Raw genomic sequence first — 22,127 nt, 5'->3', positions numbered from 1 at the left:
ACCTTGGAATGTAAAGGACTCGTTCAGCTACCACGAATCCAACAGTGACGAATAAATTGGCGGCAGGTAGAAAGGGGAGTATCAACAGCAGCATCCCAAGGACTACTGGAACATGGCGTTGTTGCTGAAATAAAAATAATTATTTAGCAGGAAAAAGGGTAACCTTTCATTTAGAAATATCTAGAAATAAATGGGGATAAATAAAAAAGTATAAATGATTTATTTAAAAACTACAAGAAGGAATATACGAACGATTTAAATAGTTATTATTTCATAATTTTTACAAATCATCTGGAATTTTTCAATGAAAATAACAATCGTCGAATGCGATCGAAATGCGTTTTCTTAAACAAATGAATGGAAAATCAACGTATGATTGGGTTACAGATGATGAAATCAGATGAAAGTGCTTATCTGAGACAGGTATTATTAATAAGGTTAAGATGGTTTGATCACGTAGAATGAATGGATGACAAAATAATGGTAAAACAGATATGCGCTGTGAGAATGAATGGTAATGTAGGACGAGGATGAACAAGAAAGATGTGACATGATCAGATAGATTTCTTAATTAGATAAATCTTAAGTCTGGTCATTTCAAAGGCAGACACAACCGAATGGTATGTATGTACGCCAGTATGTGGAAAAAGCTAGGAATATACGTCGGTGTGGCAGTCCACCCTCTCTACTTACCCCAACGGGGAAATAGTGTGATGGTTGTAGTAGTAGTAGCAGTCAAGTTTTTATTACTATCACAAAAGTTTACTGGAAAGTTGATCATGTCTCGGTAGGGTATTGAATTTATTAAGTTTTGAAGAAATTTGTTTTAAAATATTGTATTGGATTAGGAAGGTTTTGGATCTTAAGACCTAAAATAAGCTGGTGAATAAAAATAAACATTAAATGGATTGATATCAATACTTAAGTAAAAAATGTCAACAGAAAATTTTACTACCGCAAAAAACGTAATTTAGTTTCATGATTCATAAACTCTAAAAGTTTTTACAGAATTGATGAAGGTAAACACAATATACTTTTGGAGGAGATAGTTTTAGGGTAAAGAAATAAATTAAATTTCCTGAATATTGGAATACAACTAATATTACAAGGATGAGAAAATCGATCAATAAAATACCGGGCATAAACTTAGAAAAAGCTTTAAATTGGAGATACTGTTCATTTTGGTGTGTTATAATTTATTTTAAAAATGTCAGTAATCTGAAGGAGTGTGTGTAACGTAAAATGGCGTTAAAAAAGAGCTGGGAGTTCAGCTTGGTCAGCAAGCACTGTATTCAAAATGATGAGTTCTATTTGGTGATCATATATTTACTCGGTAAAAACCAAATGCCGCATAGGCGGACATGGGCGGTATTTTGTATAGACAATGCCTGCTTAGCATCTATTCTCCTTTGCGGATGCGAATCGTGATACCTCACTGAGGACCAAAACATAAAACTATTTAGTTATGAGAAAAGGTGCCTCGGAAGAATACTGGCTGTTCGATGATTTGATTTTGTAAGGAATGTTGAAATAAGACAACGGGCGCAGCAACCTCCAGTGATAACTATCATCAAGCGGAGGCGATATGGCTGGTCGAGCCTTAAATTACGGATGTCTCCTCAGAGCCTTAACCACGCTTGCCTACTTTACAAGGCACCGAGTGCTCGCAGCCTTGGACGTTTACGGCTGACTGTTCGTCGAAAGGGCACACGGGAGTTGGCTGAAGACAGAGACTTGAAGAGATTTTGTGAATACCGTATGCTCCGCTCCACCTAGTCTGCGGACATAGATGAAATAAGTAAGAAAACTAGATAAAAAATGAACTTATTCTTAATAGATAAAATAAATCAAATTATTTTGATGCTTCGATGAAATGTGCTTTCTAGTATTTTTTTGACCAACAGATCTATAAAAAAACGAAAAGCCCCAATTGCGAATACATCAATGTAATTCTACAAAAAATAACACAGTTTTTATTGGAGGTAACAATATTAATTACGAACAAATATTCTTAGTGCAGAAGGTAAATAATATATTTACTGAATGTAAACAAATAAAATATTAAAACCTCCAAAGCATCAAGTAGGTAACTGCTAGGTAGTAAGGATTTTAAATTTCCGAGATACAGGGAAATAGAGTGTGACCTCAATTTGCCGCTGCTGCATGGGGTTCCCTTGCACCCAAAAGCATAAATCTTATATTGGTGACCCTGACGTGAAGTTCTGCTGGGATAACGGGGTGATACCTGATCGGATGATCAACTATTGCAGACCTTGTTCTGCAAACGTGATTGGGAACCCTACACTCAACGCAGCATCAACGGAGTATTCAGTTGGACGACAGTAAGAAATGACACTTTCATCACGCAGCGCGCCAGTAAGACACACCACGCACTTTTACGCTGATCCCGCCTAGTAACGTTGATCTCGATCATCTATGACGATCCTGCATGCTTTTCTACCTCAATCCCGCACAGTTACGTTGATCAAACTCATTTACGTCGATCCTGCACATTTGTGCAGCGTATTTACGCTGATCTCGCTCCTCTGCGCCGATTTCTCACAGTTACGTTGACCTTGTTCATCTACGACAATCATGTATAACTGCGCTGATCTTGCTCCTCTATGCCGATCCCGCACAGTTTACGTTGATCTCGACAATAGCGACATAATTTAAAATTATTCTAATAAGCTATTTATATGGTTTAAAATATTTTTTTCTGACCTCCATATCTGTGAGACTTCTGTAAATGAGTAAAAGAGCAGCCCCACAAGCCACACAGGTGACCAGGTTTCGGGAGTCGCTGACCGTCGTCACGAGAGGAACAGACCCCATCTGCCAATCGTGGGAGAGCGTGGCTGGACACAGGAGCAGCCACCAGTTAAAAGCTGCCAGGTAACAGAATGTCATCAACCTAAAAGCAAAAGTTAACGTGTGTGAAAATTAATATAATGTAGACATTGTAGAAGCTGATATTAATATCGACACCTCTAATTGCATGGTTTTGAAATAACACAATACAAAATTTCAGTAAAAAAAAGAATTTATTTAACAATGCGTAGTAGTAATATAATTCATTCCCAAATGATCAGAGAGTGGACCTATCGAGTGCTAAGGAATCATACAAAGCTGAGAGCCCATCAAAACCGGGCTTAAATTTAATAGAGTAGTGAAAGTGAATAATCTTAAATGGTTTTCGATGTTGTTATATTTAAAAAAAAATAAGGAACAATAAATCATAAACAATAAAAAAAAACGATATCCCGAATTTATTCTTATGCAAGGAAACCTATTTAGCATTATTGTTTTTTAGTAAGCTTTTTTTTTCCACAGTTTTTTTACAATGTACTATGGTCTATTTCAGTTACTTTCACAGCGTTATAGCTAACGGTATACTGCTGAGGGAAAATGTTGCAGATACTCATTCTGTTTTGGTGCTGTAGAAGAAAGCTGTTTGATCAATTAGAGTATTCAATATGAATGCCAGAGAGCCACTTAGATGTAATTCATAAGAAATTTAAAAAAATATTAATGATTTCTTTAACTAGCGGAGCCCACAACAAGACTGGAAAAAATAAGTTTTTTTTGCCTCAAACTGCATACCCTTCTTTATAAAGTACTTTTTAATATTCAGGCTTTGCTAAAAAAGACATTTAAGGATGTTATCAAACACAGGCTGCCTGGAAGAAGTTACTATAGAAGCGTGGAATATTTGCAAGACAATACAGTTTGGCAATAGATTTGTGTTTGTAAGTTTGTATTGATTTTAAATATATTGTTGATTTTTATTTATGAGTTGTTGATTGAATTTTCTAATTGTTGTATGTATTATATAGTTGTAAATCATAAGCGTTTACAAGATATTCAAGAAATCCTATGTTTAAAAAAAAATACAAATTATCCGCCGCGTAAAAAGAGGTTCTAGTGTATTTTCAAGGAATTTATATTTTGATCATAAATTAATTTGATTAAATGTTTTCAAATAGGAACACAGTCAATTGATTGAAACTTTTTTTCCCTTTTTAATTGTGTTGATAATTTTGTTAAGATTTTTTTTATTTGTATAGAGTATAAATTTTTAGTAAAATCATAGATATTATTGTAATAATCGCTTCATTTTTTCAAATCCATTCTCACATAATAATAAACATATTATTGAATTCACCAGGCCATTAAGATATGGTATAGTTATTATTTACTTCATAAAGTCTTTTAATTTGTATTATTCATTATTGTAATTATCATCACATGATATTAATAATAATTCAACTTCGTAAATGCATAAGAAGAAAGATGTGTTCACAATGTTCAATAATTTACTGGTTTAAAAAATATTTATTTACGGGGTATTTTCTAGCTTTAAACTATTTCATCTAAAATCTAAACGTAGAAACTGAAGAATAAATAAAAAGTAAAAGTAAGGGTAAAGTTAAATATAATAATTGAAAGATCGTATGATAATTGCTTTGATCAATAATACTTGAGAATTAATTAAGCGGCTTTGTAAATATATAAAAATTCAAAATATTATTGACAACATATAAATACGCGTAAAAATAAACGCCATATAACTAAAAAAATATTCAGTTATTGCTAATAATGAATAATATTATTTGATAATTGGATCATAAAACATAAAGTTTTAATTACAAAGTATCATTTCCAAATCTCAATAGATATTTTGAACTTTTAGAGCAAAATAAGCATTTACTGATTTATCAAAATTAGCCATTTGGCAGAAATGAGAGTTGAATTCATTAAAATTATCCAACGACGTTTAAAGCGAACCTTTTGTTTTAAGTGAAGCATTTTCTAGAAGAAATATTTCAATATTTTACCTTGTATTTTCAGAAATCAAATCAGGACGTGGCATTTCCATGAAATTTTACCCTGATCTTTTAAAATTAAATTATATTCAAATTCAATTGCTCGTTTTACACAATCGATATGGAAATGTCTATGACTAATTTCATAATTTCGGATTCAGGTGCGCTGAACGTAATTAAATTCAATAAAGTTTGTTAAAAAAACCTTATCTCAATCGTTCAATCAAATTTATGTTTGAAAAGGGAAATTCGGAATAAACGAATTTCAATAATAATCCTTCTGTTAACATTGTAGAATAATTACATTGGTTATTTGAGGAACCCCATAAGTCAGTCAGTCTAATCTTTTCAGAAATAACATAAACTGTTTAAAATGAAATGTTTAAAACCTTACTTAAATAAGAACGCGGTAGTGATTTTTTATCATATTTTTTTTTTCAATAAAACATTAGTTTCTAAACGGAATAAAGTGCATTTAAAGTCAAAGTCATATCCGCTAAAACCCTGACTATAGGAATTCTCAAATGACCGATTCAATTGGTAAAATAAAAAGCGGTTAATTTTATCGTAAATTTAAGAGTTAGCTGAAGATTTTTTTCAACGTAGTTCAATAATTGAAAATATAAAAAATAACCTTGTAAACTTTGTAAAATTAGTTTGAATATTAGTGACCAAATACTATGGAAAAATACAAATTTATCAAAATGTGTTAGTCGTATTTATCAATATTTTAGAGATTTATTTTGAGTGGAGTTGAATTTTTTAAAATTTGTTTGTGAGAAAGCATTTAAAAAGTTCAATAATTAAGAGTTTGGTAAACAGTAAATTAAACATTTTTACGATTTTTCCAAATGCTTCATTTTGGGTTTTTCATAATCACGATAATACCGTGCGGTGGCCCATCTGTATAATTTTATTTGTCAACAGCATCATACATCAAAGTAAACCCACGTGTGTTCGACGTGGTTCTTGTTACGGCGGAAAAGAAGAAATTCGATAAAATAATACCGTGATATTCGTAAATACATTTTCATGATGAATAGAATTTATAACAGACAATTTATTAGAAACACATCACTATACAACAATTGCTTTTGTTCATCTTTGTTTTCACCCAATCAAGTCTATATTATTTAGCTGTGTTAAACATTTTTTTTGTCTAAAGCAAACAGTAAGAGTAAGGGAAAATCACTAGACGTTTTTTTTTAAAAAGGAATCTTAGACAATTGACTAAATTACACAATAGTTCATCATGAAGTGTATTAAAATGATTATTTTTTTTTTAACAATTTACTTATTTTAATTTATTTCAAGCCAATTAAAAAAAATCCGTGTTTAAATATGTTTTATTTTCAATTGAATGGCTCGAGTGTTTTGTGCTGAAAATACAGATATACGCATACCTGACGTAGATGCTCGGATGGAAGGCTGTAGGATTGTCCTGTTGGGAGAACTTAGGTAGAGATCCTTGCAATAAGGCCAGTCTGATCGCCAGAAGAAGGGCCAAGGAGAGAACAACTTTAGCGGCCCTGCGGGACAGCTGGGCAGCTCCATCATTCCACCTTACTTCCACAACGGTCCTGAAATATTTAAACCAATAATAAAATAAAATATCGTCATTTGGATCTAAACTTGTTGCCAAAGAGAGGGAAAAAATTGAGAAGGGAATATGAAAGTCTAGGCGTTTAAAGGGCTTATGACCCTGTCATTAGCTGATTTAAATATACACTTCTTAGTATTTTACAATAGGTATAAATAAGTTACAAATACAAATTATACTATTTATAAACACTAAAAAAAATCCCACAACGGCATGGTCTGCGTGTGGGTATACAGTAAAGTTTGAGTGGCCACTTTACGCACCGTATAACATTGAATTCACTATTCTGCCTATGTTTACATCCACATTTGTTCAACTTTTCCAATCTGTACACTTTTGTGAAGTAAAAGAGCTGGTACCTTTATCATATGGGTGAGATTCATCCGGCTGAACCAATTCACATTTTTTTTGCTCAATTCGAAAACTCCCCGTGAACACTATGTCAAATTAAGTCATTTTCACATATTCTTTGAACAAACAGTAAAAATAAAACAAAAATGCTTGAATGCATATTGAAAAGATGCAAACAATTTAATTAAATCAAAATTTGATATTACCTGCTTATAAAAACAATAAAAAAGCAGTGTAGACCGACGTTTTCATTCCACGGAGACGGGAGTGATAAGAGTACTGTCTGACATTATAACGTCGGTGGACTCTGGTAATCTGGTGTTGATGGCTCTTCTGGACATGAGTGCTGCATTTGATACTGTAGACCATAATATTTTGCTTGAACGTCTGGAGAAAACTTATGGTATCCGTGATCAGGCACATATGTGGTTCAGTTCATATCTTAATAAAAGAGAATATGCAGTCGTGTTCCAGGGTAAAAGCTCAACCAACTTTCGGGTGTCTACAGGAGTGCCTCAAGGGTCAGTACTCGGACCACTTCTCTATCTCCTTTACACTAAAGATATAGAGAACATTATCAAAGAATGTGGATTGTGGTCGCACTGCTATGCAGATGATACGCAGATTTATTTTTATTGCAAACCAGGCGAGAGAAGTGTGCTTGTCAATTTAATTGATGGATGCATCAAGAAAATAGGAAACTGGATGGCTGAAAACAGACTAACATTAAACCCATCAAAAACTGAACAACTGTGGGTGGCTTCAGCCAGACGACAGAATTTGATCCAGGATACGGCTCTACCCAATGTAGGGAGTGCCGTTCTACCCACCGTTAAACTACTGGGAGTTTTACTCAATTCTGACCTATCTCTTGACGCTCAAATTAGTAGAACGATAAGTTCATGCTTCTACCAGCTGAGACAAATTAAATGCATACGCAAAAATTTGCCGGTTGATGCCGCCCGTCAATTAATAAATGCGTTTGTAGTGTCTAGAGTCGATTATTGTAATGGTATCTATGCAGGTCTACCAATGAACAAAATGACTCGCCTACAATCTGTATTGAATGCCGCAGCGAGACTTATTTTCGGAATCTCTAGGTTCAGTCATATCACTCCACTACTTCGGGAACTACACTGGCTACGTTTTCCACAGAGGGTCGAATACAAGCTCTGTTGGCTTATGTATAAGTCACTGCACAACTCGGCTCCGGAATATCTAAGGGAACTATGCATTCCAGATGAACTGGCTGACAGGCGTCTCACGCTTAGATCAGCTACGTCTACGGCGAGAGGAAAAGTTATTGTACCTCTACGCAAACAGCGCACTAAATTTGGTGAGCGCGCATTTGCGGTCGCAGGCCCTATGGCATGGAATGCTCTCCCAGCAGAGGTGCGAGGCTGTGAAAGTGAAGTGATGTTTCGGAAAAAACTTAAAACCCACTTGTTCTCTAAATCATTTGAATAAATCCGTAGTACGTGACAACAAAATAAATTATTTTAATCAAATTACAAATTTAAAGCTTCAATTAAATTAACTTAACAGTAGAATCACCATGTAAAGCGCCCTTGAGGTATTTTATTACGAAAATGGCGCTATATAAGTTATCCACAATAAATAAATAAATAAAATAAAAGTAGATGTTTTAAAAATGTACTCGTATGTGAATCTACTTAATTGTACATAAAACTATCTAAATGTAACAAAACAGATTAAAATATAACTATAAAAAAAAAAAAAACAACAAAAATTCTTACTAATTCTTGTTCGTGAGTTGTGTCAAGTGAAAAATTATGTAGTGCATTTGATATAACCTTTTTGAGAACAAAACAGTAAATCATGAAATAAAAATTCAAGAGAATTAAAGCAAAACGGATGTTCAAACGCAGGCAGAATGGTAAATGTCACTAAATGTGTCATCATTCAAATCAGGCAATGCCGTTGTAAGTCATGTAATACTTAAACTGCCATATTTCCGTGTCAAAGAATTCCCCCATCTCTGCTGAGATATCTTTATATATATAATTCCTCTGTACGTGTGATGTCGCCGTACTCCTAAACGGCTTAACCGATTTACTTGCGGTTTTCAGAGAAATATAGATCTTTGCGCTGTGCGTGTTCGTAGATATTAAAATATTTCATCACATATGTAAAAATAAGTTAGGAGCATAAATGCTTTATTCATCGATCTACCAGGGTTTCATTCGAGGAGAATGCATTTGCAAAAAATAAAAAGATGTTGTTTTTTTGTGGATTAAAAAAGTTTGTTTTGGAATGTTTACAAACAGCATTTGTTTTTTGTGGATCTCAATCAGATTCTTTCCCCAAATTCCTTATAATTTCTACCTACCCATTTTTTTAAATTGGATTTTTGGTAACACTAAAATAATATTAAATTCAACACATTTTTAAAAACCGTATTCCTACATAAGTCCACCCTTTTGTTGGTGAGACGACCGGGATTTGACGTTTGCAAAAAGAATGCCATATTTGAAAAAAAAAATATTTTGGAATTCAACCATAAACTAGTACCTAGATACCTACTTAAATTAATTATTTAAACATTGACAATCTTTAGCGTTGGAATTTAATCACAAACAAGTACCTAGGTACCTACTTATTTTTGAAAAGTATTTTTCAAGCTAATAGTAAGAAAGCCAACGTTCGGGCACGACAACGTCTGTCGGGTCCGCTAGTATGATTATATATTAGGAGTAAAATGAACGAAAAAACCTCAAATTTGAAGGTCACTATGTAGAATTTTCGTGAAATACTGTAATGCTGGGTGTCTGACGTGTTATTTATGAACGTAATTAGTGAAAAGGAAATGTCATTTAAAATTTTAAGACAGAGTAGATAGGCACCGTTGTTGAATGACGATTTATTATTGTCGCCATAATTTACACCCTTGTCAATATATAATCGCCACCGAGCAATAAATTTTCTTAAATTTCGTATAACAGGATTCAGTTTATGTAAGAAAACCGGGCAAATGGCGTAGGAGGGTACCGAAATGAAAAATTGTGTAGTCTTAGTAAGATAATATTTACATTTTGTTTTTCGAAGTAATTTTTACTTTAAAGTAGGCACACTTATTTGTTCAACGCTAAAAATGTTTTGGCGGACCTAAAACACAAAGTTCGTTTAATATGAGGGAAAAAAGGAAAAATAAAAGGTTTTATTTAAGGATTTGCTTATACCAAATATTTTGTTTATTCAAGGTTTTATTTTTTATCAAATTTAATTCAAGGTTCGACATTTTTTCCGACTTAGCTTTTACAAAATACTTTATTTTTTTTACATGTTAATAATTTTTGTATATTTATCTAACACCACGTTTTTCTTTTTTAAAACATTTATTATTTTAAATATTCAAGTTTGTTTGTAAAAATTCTTTGTAAACGTTCATATTAAATTATTTTAGAAATATACCATCGGTTATTTTAAATCATGTTTATGGTCTCACAAATATATTATTTATTTTAAAAAGTAGGTAAACCCACTATTAATTTTTTTTTACATGTGGCCTTGTGTCATGGTATTAATTTCCTTAGTGAATTTACAGAAATTTAATTGTGGTTTTGTACCGAAACGCGAACCTCAAATCATCTTACCTTTCAGGTTTAATTTTATTAAATCGTTTTGCTTTTACTTTGTAGCACAAGACCAATTTTATTTGACAAAAACATCTATAGAGGGTGCTCTCTTATAATTCAATAATAGGATTTGAAGTAAAAATCTTCGGAATACCGAAATTTCAAGTGAAATGTATTTTGTTAGCTAACGTGGTCTTAAAATTTAATATTTACATATTTTTTGTGTGAGATAAAAAATCAAAATACTTCTTCAAAAGGATCTTAAATTTAGACATCTGGGGATATGTAATCCTGTTTTTAGAGTTGTGCAAAATGTTATAATAACAAGAATCGCACAAAATATGCTTTATTTTTAATATATATGTAATTGTCGAGCACATGTTTATTATGTTGCTGAAAAAAAAAAGAAATAGGAAATCAATTAAAACTTTAGAAGACATGATTTGAAAATGAAAATATCTTAATTATCAACTACTCATTTAAATAAAAAAGAGGCACTTTCAATCAATTATTATGATTCTTGTTAAATGTAATGAATTTATCTACATATGTTTTTATTATTGCTAACGCTTTTTTCTATAATTTTAAAGAAAAATAACAACATTTAATTAGATTATCTATAAATAAATTGTACAATTAAATAACTCGTTATTTTTTCCTTTCGAACCAAAACAAATTATGCTTGTAAGTGAATTAGCTTTGGTAATCTGTTGTTTAAACAAAATACGTTTTGATGGATTCAGTTCAAGTTTTGGGCAAATTAACGTCGAATAATCAATATTATGGGATTTAGCGCGGAAAGTTCCTGCAATAAGGATAATTTATCATCTAAACTTGATATTTAAGATTGAATCCTTTAATGTACAAAAGGATTTGATCATCTGAAACAAGCGCATGATAAATGAATAGCTGCTAAGTTGAATTGATAAATGCCAATTCAAAATTCGCAAGCAATATAATACCATCTTGGTACTCGGACTTATTGCTTTCTGTTCATACGCAATTAATTTTAAAGCCAATAAGTCTTTTTAAAAGTATTTTTCTGTTTCTTTTTAAAAAATTTAGATCAAATTAACCTGATTCAGGATAATCGCTCAAGTTATAAACGAAATAATACGATGGTGTATGTTTTGATATATATTAAATTTGATAAAGGGACAGACATTGCTAAGCTAAAAATAAAAAAATTGTTACTAAGACACAGTACAATAATTATTTCTACTATTTGAAAAATAAAATGATTTTATTTTCCAAAAAAAAAAAACGTTGTGTGTGAACAAAACGAATTTATTTTCCACATTTATATAACATACATACCTGCTTTGGCTTGAAATTTTGGTGGATCATTCATGCCACTTATTTCTTAGTCATTCTCGTTCTACGTTACCATTCATTCTCGCCATATGTATTTGTTTTTACTATTATTTTGTTATCCATTCGTTTAACATGTTATAATTAACGTTACGAAACTTTCAATTACAATATTATAAGCACCACAGATTGTCTATAACAAACGATGCTACACGACGCCGATGTCGATGCCGACGCTCCGCAACCCGCCACTATAAACTAAGACGGCATAGTGGCATGTTTATTAGTCTTGTGACATTCTGAATCGAGAGCCTCTTTCAGTCATTCTCGTCATAAAATTTGCCTCATTATTATGATCACGTATTCTAATAAAAAAATTCGAACCATGGACGACTTAGGCAATATGTGGTGTTCCAACATAAAAAAAAACAAGGAAATTAATAATAATAATACACTAAATTTCGTGTCAACATGGACAAAAGAGTATGGTTTACTTATAAACCAATCTAAAACACAAATTATGTTTACGGGTAGTCAAAGATTCCTCAGTAAGTTAGACGTATCTTCACTTAATCCTCTTAATGTCAATGGTACCAATATTCAATACAGGAAGTCCGCAAAAAATCTAGGAGTACTAATGGACGAACATCTATGCTAGCGAGCTCATTAGAACTAAGCTGCAAAATATTTTTCAGTCTACACTCACTTAGAAGGTTGAAAAAATTCTTCCCCATCAATACTAAATGCACCCTGGTACAATCATAAATACTACCCATTCTAGATTACGCTGATGTTTCCATGACCGATTTAAGCTGTGAGCAACTTGATAAATTTGAACGACTACAAAATACATGTATTAGGTACATTTTTGGTGTTAGGAAATATGATCACATTTCTGGTTATCTTAGGCAACTCAAATGGCTCAAAATTAGACAGCGGAGAGACTATCATCCCCTCTCACTTCTGTTCAATGTACTTCATAGTCCTAATGCTTCTATATTACCTGCGTGGAAAATTTCAACGCTTATTAGTTCATGGTTTATCTCTTCCTTCTAATTCTCAAAGCACTCTCTTAATACCCATCCACAATTCCTCTTTCTTCTCTAACTCATATAGTGTCCACCATCAAAGATGTTACTACAGTATCTCTGTTTAAATCACGCCTGAAGAAACATCTCCTTTCTCGTCCTTAATATCTCCCTTTTTCCTCTTTTTCCACTTTTCCCACTGCGTAATAGTATTTATAAAAGGTAATTTATAAACAAATACGTTTTTTTCTATTTTTATATATCTTTGGCTTTTTAATCTTTATTTTCTTTTGAATATGTTTTGTAACTTGAATTACAAAAATGAAACCATTATTTTATTCACAATAAGTTTTTCTGGGTTATTATGCCGTGTGTCGTTCGTACTCTCTACCATTTGGTACCACTTGGTAGAGAGTACGAACGACACACGGCATAATAACCCAGAAAAACTTATTGTGCATCTTAACGGCCGTGAAAATCTAAGAAGTTTAATCATTATTTTATTGGTTGGTTGGAAGAAATTGCCATTTGTCAACAAGCATGCCAATGTACAAATAACAATCTGAACAAAAAGTTAAATAAATAAATACAAAATAATAAATTTAAAAAAATACTATTTTTAAAACAGCTGCTTGGTTCTTTAGCATGAGTTGATAAACTGGTAAAATTTTTAAATTGTTATTCTAACAATGTTTTCTGTATTCAAATTTTTTTTAGTTAACTTCTCGGTCATACACAAATTTTAAAGGTTTTCTTTCACCCGTGACAACCCACGCCAACAGTCAAAGCAAGCTGTTGTTTTAAATACTGGAACATCTTTACCTTTTAACACACGGCCAGCATCTGTAGAAGTCAAAAGCAAGGTTAAGGACGAAAACCGTAATACCAGTCTCCTTGGCCAGCATACTAAGTCCACCGAGTAACACGCTGAGGCCGACATAGTGAGCCCCACTCTCCGGTCTGTAACAATATAAAACATATAATTAAAATAATGCTTAAAATGAGATGCTTTCCAACATCCCAGTCCCTTCACTTCTCTACTCCTATCACCTTGTATGTTGGTACTTTGATTGAAGTGTAGTTAGCTTAATCATTTGATGCAAGAAGGGAAAATTCGTTTCAGATCTAGTTCAGGGACCATGAAATTAACATTACAGTGAAAATCTCCCTTTCAATTGATCCCAGGATCTTACGCATGGTAGGCTTATGCACAAACCAGCACTGGACTTATCTCCTTCCGTTTTTTTTCAGGATTTACCAGATAGTAGCCAGCGATTCGACAACACTAGTCCAAAGTTCTAGTTTTATTACGCAAACATGTCTTTTTTGTTCATCCGCCATATACAAGAATAAATAAGGAAGTTCCGCGGTTTTTTTATTATATGTTTATTTACAATATTTGAGTTTTTCCAAATGTTCGTGGACAAAAGACTGGAACTTACCCCCTTGGGAGTCATTAAGATTGACAAATTACAACAGGGATGGAAAATACCTTAAATAAGGGAATATAGAAGTCTAGGCATTTACAGGGCTTATGACCTGTCGTTGGCTGGTTTAAGTAGCCACTTTACAGACTGTGTAACATTCACCGTTTTGCCTATGTTCGAACATCCATATTTCTTTGATTCTTCCATTTGTTGATTTTAGTGAGGTTAAAGAGCTGAAACCTTTATTGTTGTGAAGAGATTCATCTGACTGAATTGTTTTCAGGCGTTGCCTAGTATGTGAAATAATTCAGTCAGATGAAAATCAATAAATGGAAGAATTGAAAAAATATGGATGTTCAAACATAGGCAAAATGGTGAATGTTACACAGTGTGTAAAGTGGTCACTTAAACCAGCCGATGACAGGTCATAAGTTCTGTAAATGACTAGACTTCCATATTCCCTTATTTAAGGTATTCTCCATCCCTGTTGTGATTTTTAAATATTTTTATTTATCAATAAACTATCAAACTAAGGCAAAATTATGTGTATTTGTGTAACAATACTTTTATGATCGCTATGATTTAAAAAAAAAAAAAAATTGTGATTAACTCCATCCGAGACACCACTAGTTGTTGTCGGTGAGTTTTCCTGACTTTTAAAAATAACCTTGTACGTATAAAAACACTCGTTCACTAGAACTTGTGATGTTTTAAATTAGTTCATTTTTATTAAAACGAATTTTATTAAACTTTTCATTCATTTTCGTGAAACTTCGCCGTAAAATAAGAAGCTTTAATTTTTACCGCGCGTAAGAAAACAGTTTTTAAATCTAGTTTCTCGTAGCACAAAACTTACTCACTGAATAAAATGACAACAGAAAGAACGATATAAACATGTCTAGGCATTTACAAGGCTTATGACCTATTACGGTGTAGTTTAAGTTATCGCTTTTCATACTGTGCAACAAACTGGTACAATGGTGATTGGACTCATAAAGGTAACAAAGAAATATCAGTGATCAAAAATCAAATGTCCAAAATAAAAAAAAACGAGTTTTTCCGAGTATATAAGCCTTATTCATGACACGTAAGGCTACTAAATACAGGGGTCCAAACATATGAAAAAAAAAAAAACATACTGGTTATTTGATTTATATTATTTATTGACAATTCTTGATCAGCCGGTAGAATAAAAATCTGACCCTTAATCGTCCGTTAAGTTGGACCCTGTACATTGTAATACATCAATAAATGTTTTTTATAGAATAAAATCTTCTCTTACAATACACCGCCAACACATGTTTCAATAATTTGTCCCACTCTGTTTCATTGAAACATTGCGTATTGTATCTCTTCCAACGTATTTTTAAATGTATCTACACTTAAGACAATATTCAATTTTATATAAATTATCCTTAGGCAGTATAATATTCACCAATCTGAAGATGCCCATTAGAGGGTGAAAGCGCTAATTGGTCAGCAAATAAGTGGAAGTGCACCAAGTATTTTTAATTAAAAACCTAAATTTAAGTTATTACATCATCACACTGGTTATATTTAACACATAAAACTATATCCTTAATTTTATCCGGAAACTGTTTGTTTTCTCAAAAGTAAAAAAAAGAGCATATCGAACACTGATTTGAATGAAATAAAGATGTAACTAACAAACCGGATTGTGGTCCCGTGGTTAGTGTCGCGGACTCACGGATCAGAGGTTCGAGGTTCGAGCCCCTATTTACCACAGACTGATTACCTAATTGTTTAATACCTGTTGGCTTATGTATAAGTCACTGCACAACTCTGCTCAAAATGCATTCCAGATGAACTAGCTGACAGGCGTCTCACGCTTAGATCAGCTACGTCTACGGCGAGAGGAAAAGTTATTATACCTCTACGCCAACAGCGCACTAAATTTAGTGAGCGGGCATTTGCGGTCGCAGGCCCTATGGCATGGAATGCTCTCCCAGCAGAGGTGCGAGGCTGTAAAAGTGAAGTGATGTTTCGGACAAAACTTAAAACCCACTTCTCTAAATCATTTGAAGAAATCCGTAGCATGTGTCAACAAAATAAATTGTTTTAATTAAATTACAAATTTAAAAGCTTCAATAAAAAATAAAAAAACTATAGAATCACTATGTAGAGCGTTCTTGATGTATTATATTACCAAAATGGCGCTAAATAAGTTATCCATAATAATAATAATAAACCTTCAATATTTGATTTTTTTCGAAATGGTATCTGAAGCGTAAGACTAATCACCTTAGGTACCTTTCATAAAACAAAAATGAGTGAAAATGCGGTACCTTATGTACCACTGGGTGCGAATAGGGAAATAATAATAATGATTTTTATTTGCAAAGAGTGTTTAAGTAAAGCACGTACACATGTGATTGTAGGGATGTTCAAAAATGTATTAAGTATTTAATAAATATTTTGTATGATTTTGTGTATATTATTCAATTGTTGGGTACAGTTGAAAAATATAAAAAAAAGTTTTTATGGTAGATATTTATTAAACTAGATTTAGCTGTATGAATATAAGGAAGAAGTGGTTATTGGCTATCTGTATATGAAAAAGTCTATTCATTTAAGAAAAGATTCTTATTATGTGCTGAAGCCACACTCAACACTGGAATCAACCTTTTGAAAGAACTCCGATTTGTATTTATACGGGTTCCGACTACGTAGAATGATTCATTGATTCTTACTCTGAAGTAATTATATTAGTTCATAAGTATAAGATAATCTTAAGTTAATTTACTACGCAAATGTATATACATTATTATCGAATTTCTTTCTGACAAAGATAGTTTCTATGTAGGCGGGAAAATTATGAATGTAAATGAATAAATAAATGAATTAATTATCAATGTACATAAGTAGGTTCTGTCTGTGTCTGAGGGGTCGAAAAAAATACCTCGGTGAAGTAGTCAATAATCTTAAACAATTGGTGTTATTTGAGTGGTTATGAAATTAATATTTTGGTGAAGGGCATCGGCACAGTTAGTTATTATTTCAAAATAATCAAAACAATAATCCAAATTTATGTTGTTAAATCTGAATAAAAAATCATTATAACAATGGATTATATTCCAAGTAAATAAACAATGTTTTTGTTGAAATTTATTGCAATGGAGAGAAAAAACCTTTTCGAGAAGGAAATATGGAAGTCTAGGCATTTACAGCACTTGTGACCTCTCATCGCCTGGTAACAGTTACCATTTTTCTTATGTTTGAACATCTACATCTCCTACACTTTTCCATTTGTTTGTGTAGTTCAAAAATATTTAGACCATGTCATTGGCCTTGTGAATGCCTACATTTCCTTCTCAAAAATATTTCTCATCTCTGTTGCAACAAATTTCAATTATGATAACTCCCCTGTGAAAAATATCCAGCCTTGTCTACAAACATTCAGACACGTTTAAAATATTGTTGATTATAGTTTTTACTACCGTTCGTGTAATTGTAATATGGTCACAAAGAAGAATAACAAAATCCTATAGTTTTCCATAGAAGTTGCCAAACTCACAGTGAAAGGGACAATAAAAGCGGTAGAATTAAAATAAATTATACCGCAGTTTCAAATTAAACCTAGAATTTATACGAAAATTTAAGACAAATACCACAAAATTTCTGTGATTAAAAATATTTGTATTTCTTTTTAAAAACAAAAATTCAAGATTTTGATTGAATATTTTTTTTGTATAATCTAACATATGTATTTAAATAGTTTTTGTTTTTACTTTCATACTTAGTTTTTATACAAGTACCAATAAATGTACTTAAGTTTAGTCTAAATTTAAAGAGGCGTTCAATCTGGTCGAAAAGTAATCATATTTTAGTTAAAATACTATTGTGTATTTTTTTTTTTAAGAAATACTTAAAAAAGTAATTATTTTTATCTGACGCCGATTTATTTAATTTTTTAATAGCTCGATTTTTAAAGAATGGCGTTTAAAAATGGCATAATCGTATGCATTTCTTACTTTTTATCAGCCTTAAGTCGTATTATAAAAATACTTTTCAAACGGTTTTCTTAACTTTAAGAATGTTTAAGTATTTTGAAATTTTGTTGTTTGTAAAATTATTTTCGTGATAAGAATGGGGAAAAGCCGATATATCAAGCTAAGCATTACAAATAATAGCGTGCGTTCATCATGTTACTAAATGTCACGACAAAGCTAAGAAAAAAAAATAGCCTGGTCGACGAACGGACGGTACAGAGAAAAAGGGCTTGTGAAAAACTGTACACACTTACAAACTATACGGTGCCCGCACCCCACTGATTTATAAGGCCACTTTGAGATGTAAATCTGGTTTTACTGAAGCACGAAGAGAGGCTACTTCAACAAAGATCATCTATTATCTCTAGCGGCCATGGACCCTGGGTACTACGGAATTACGGTGGTCGCTTTATCCTACCTTTATCGCAGGGTCCCAGATCACTGAATCATGCTATGCATAAGGCTTTCTTCTACCTGCTTCTGATACCTTTCTCTGGTTAAGCGCAGTGAAATAACCAAAAGAAATATTCATTCTGTACTCCTACCTAATAAAAAGATGTCACAATTGCCACACATAAAAACGGAGATAAAAAACACAAATAAAGATGAAAAATTAATCCCAAAATTAATTGAACATGTTTAAAACAAATTCAAAGTTACCGGAGAAAAAAAGCCAGGGACACATTTTTAATCGATTGAAAAAGATGAAGACCTATAAAATGTTTTTTTTGCAAATGTCATAAAATAATTAGTTAGTAACGCTTTTATTATCTAAAGTCAAATATTATATTACGCTAGAAAAGGTACCAAATAATAATTTCAATCATAAGTGTTTGTTTAGGATGAATTTCCTTAAGTTTTCTGGTTGACTTTCTTTTCCAACTTTTCGGATCGCATTACAGATTGAAGAGTCTCCAAACTCGATTAGTAAAAGAAGCGATCGAGAGTTACAAACTTCTTTATAATAAAAACAGAAATGACGAGATGCGATTCAAATCATTCCGGTACCCAGTAATTACATAAAAGTGTTGATTGTAAAACGGCACAGGTCAACCAACTCAATATAGCAATGACTGCGACACAGAAAAAATCATAAGTACATGACGTTACAATTTATACACAAAAATAACAGAACACAATGACGCTGTAATGCGACCCGAAATGTGGAAAATGAGTGTGAAGGACACAAGGCAACAAACCTAGGAAGACCTATTGTGCATCTTAATGGCCGTGAAAATATAAGAAAAAATATGCTAAGAATTAAACTTGTTGTTAATGAAAATATAAAAGGGAATTGATTCCTTTAAAAAAGAATTAAAAAATATTTTTCAAAAATATAAATATTTTTTTATTTAACTGTTAAATTTGACATAAATCTATTTTTTACGAGGCGAAATAAGGGAAAATAACTAATACAAACTTTTAAGATATTAGCTAAGTAAGTAATATTGAACGTACCAACAAGTACATATTAGTTTTCAAGAGTAGCGAACTTTACTGGTACGGCGCAGCTTAGTGACGCGAATAATCGATCATATTGATTGAATGATTCGATTGTTTCGGTAATAAAATAATTACTCTTATTTAAAACTACATACTTTGATAAATCATAGGTTGAAAGTTTTCAACAGTTGTTAACGATCATGTTATAAAAGCAACATATTGTCTTAATTTTTATAGCGTTATCATAAATTATTCATTGATTAAGAAATAATAAAAAGACAGCCTTTTCCACAAACTGCGAGACAAATGTATTTCACTTTATAAATCCAAAAAATATTAAAAACGGTTTAATTATTTAAAAAAAAAAAAATCATGAACAATGCTCTAAATGAGCATACTAAGCAATAGAAATTTAATGCCATTTTTAAAGGGAATACCACTAGCTTGATATTGTCAAATGGGAGAACAACGAATCCCTTAAAAGATTAAAAAATGTAAAATTAATATTTAAACCAATAACTTTGTAGTTATTAATTAAAATAAAATTAATTTGCACCAAGAGTATATAGTTAGTTGGACAGATCGTTGAAAACCACAAACAGCTGAAATACGGTTTAAGTCAGTATAACAAAATAGATTGCTGCACAGGACTACAAAAAAATGATATACTCCTGGCTATGCATTGATTTCAACAAAAAATATATTTCTAATTTCTCCTTGATGCTTAGTGTAATTTTTCTTTTGTATCCCTTTATTACTACTATGTTTCATTGCAAATCAATAAATTCACGATTTGTTAGCATTAGACCAGACTATTGTCTAGTTGGCCGACAAATTGTGAATTGCAAATGAAAAAAAAAATAGATCTACATAATGTATAGCAGAAGACTGCTGCGAGTCATTGCATATATTTATATATAGTTCTATTAAGCGTGTTATCCAGATGTTTATTGAAATTAATGTTAATGAAATAATTTTAACTTGTGGTATTTTTTAATAATTTGCATGCTTCCACTTTCTATTTTGCCAATATACGAGTATCCCAACTCATTTTTTTTAATGCGTCTTTATGTGCATAAATAAATAAATATGCAAATTGTTAACTTTTTATTATTCTTTAATTTAATTAATAAATTGTAATAAATTTAATAAATTACAATGAACTTCCATCAAGAATTTTCACTTACAAACTTAAATGTTTTAAATTGTTAACTGCTTCTTCTTGTTTCTCTTTTCTTCAATATATATGTGTAAGTCTTAATAACAATAAATAATACACAAATTAGTTTTTGTAAAAAAACACTTTTTTTTTTTTTTTAACTGATACTAAACTTGATAATGAAGTTTATCAAGTTTTGAAACCGGTTGATAGAAAAAATAAAGAAAATAAATTGTGTTAATTATTGTCCTATCTACCATACTTTTTTTTTTTGACAATTCAACCTATGAAAGATGATATCTGCCATCTATATAAATAATTTTATGTAGACTGGGATTTTCAGAAGATCCAAGTAGGAATAGCAGCCTTCTAAAACATCTAACCATTCTGACAACATTCTCGCCAGAATCACTTCGGCGGTAAGAGAGGATAGGAGAGATTTGTATTTTAAAAATATTTATATCATCATTTTTCTCAATTCGTTCAACGTACAATACAATTACAAAACAATAATTTATAAGTCACGACTTATCACGGAATTCTAACAAGTCGAGAAAAGAAAAGTCAAGACATTGATACAAAAAAAATCATTGTTATTCTTCTTCTTCTTCCTCTTAGTCTAGGTCGTATGATCCGTTATGACGCTGGGCTGTCTTGGGATGTTGACGTCTAGTTGTCCAATATTTTTGATGGCATTCCTGGTAGTCTTCTGTTGCTAGGGTTTTCAGACATAGTAATTTTCGCAAGCCTCGTATCTTCCACGCTGCCCACATGGTCCCTCAAAAAGCGCCTTCCGCATATTCTCCCCCTCACAATTTCTTCAACATCACGGACAAACCTTATCGTCTCATTTCTGTTCCAATATATAAAAGTCCTGCATGCGAAAGAGCGTTATTTGAAAATAATATAAATTTTTGAGATTCTCGAAAACAATTGAGCTAAATGAACAATAGTTATTAAGAGCTTTCAATTGATCACATCAAACTTGAATTACTGCACTGCGTTCTCTATATTGGATAAATTGAGAATAACCGACTATTTATATATTTATGAAAGTCCAACTAACCAACTTACATAGTTTTTGAATAAAAATAGGTGCTAACAATGTTAGGTTATTTATCGTTAGCGGGTTGAGAAAATAGTAACCATTTTACGTAAAGGTTCCTTCTTGTAGGATTGTAGCTGTGGACTGTAATGAAAGGAGATAATTTTCAGTAGATATTTATTCTTGAAATTTTATAATTTTAATCAGAAGACCTCTGGTACTGCAGGGACCAGCAAAATGCTAGACAAGAGCTAGGCAAGCAAAGCAATAGTATGAGTTGTCCACCACGTGGTCTAATAGCCAGTGCGTTTTCTCTGGTTTGATTCTCAAC

General features: G+C 31.9%; 1 protein-coding gene across 1 annotated transcript in view; it reads right to left on the bottom strand.

Moving 5' to 3' along the window:
• Nucleotides 1-22,127, bottom strand: part of LOC148271680 (protein O-mannosyl-transferase TMTC1-like) — an 82,319-nt gene that overhangs the window by 17,551 nt on the left and 42,641 nt on the right. The window contains exons 3-6 of the mRNA XM_088241057.1: nt 13,535-13,672; nt 6,230-6,406; nt 2,725-2,914; nt 3-124 (exon numbers count right to left, since the gene is read on the bottom strand). Of these exons, the coding sequence (XP_088097183.1) occupies nt 3-124; nt 2,725-2,914; nt 6,230-6,406; nt 13,535-13,672 (627 nt within the window). The remainder of the gene's footprint in view (nt 1-2; nt 125-2,724; nt 2,915-6,229; nt 6,407-13,534; nt 13,673-22,127) is intronic.

Source organism: Micrasema longulum, unplaced genomic scaffold (assembly GCF_059751315.1).
Source record: "Micrasema longulum isolate JH-2025_06_02 unplaced genomic scaffold, ASM5975131v1 h1tg002732l, whole genome shotgun sequence".
NCBI classification, from domain to species: domain Eukaryota; kingdom Metazoa; phylum Arthropoda; class Insecta; order Trichoptera; family Brachycentridae; genus Micrasema; species Micrasema longulum.
Note: the sequence above shows the minus strand (reverse complement) of the source record. Positions and strands in the feature narration are given on the sequence as shown.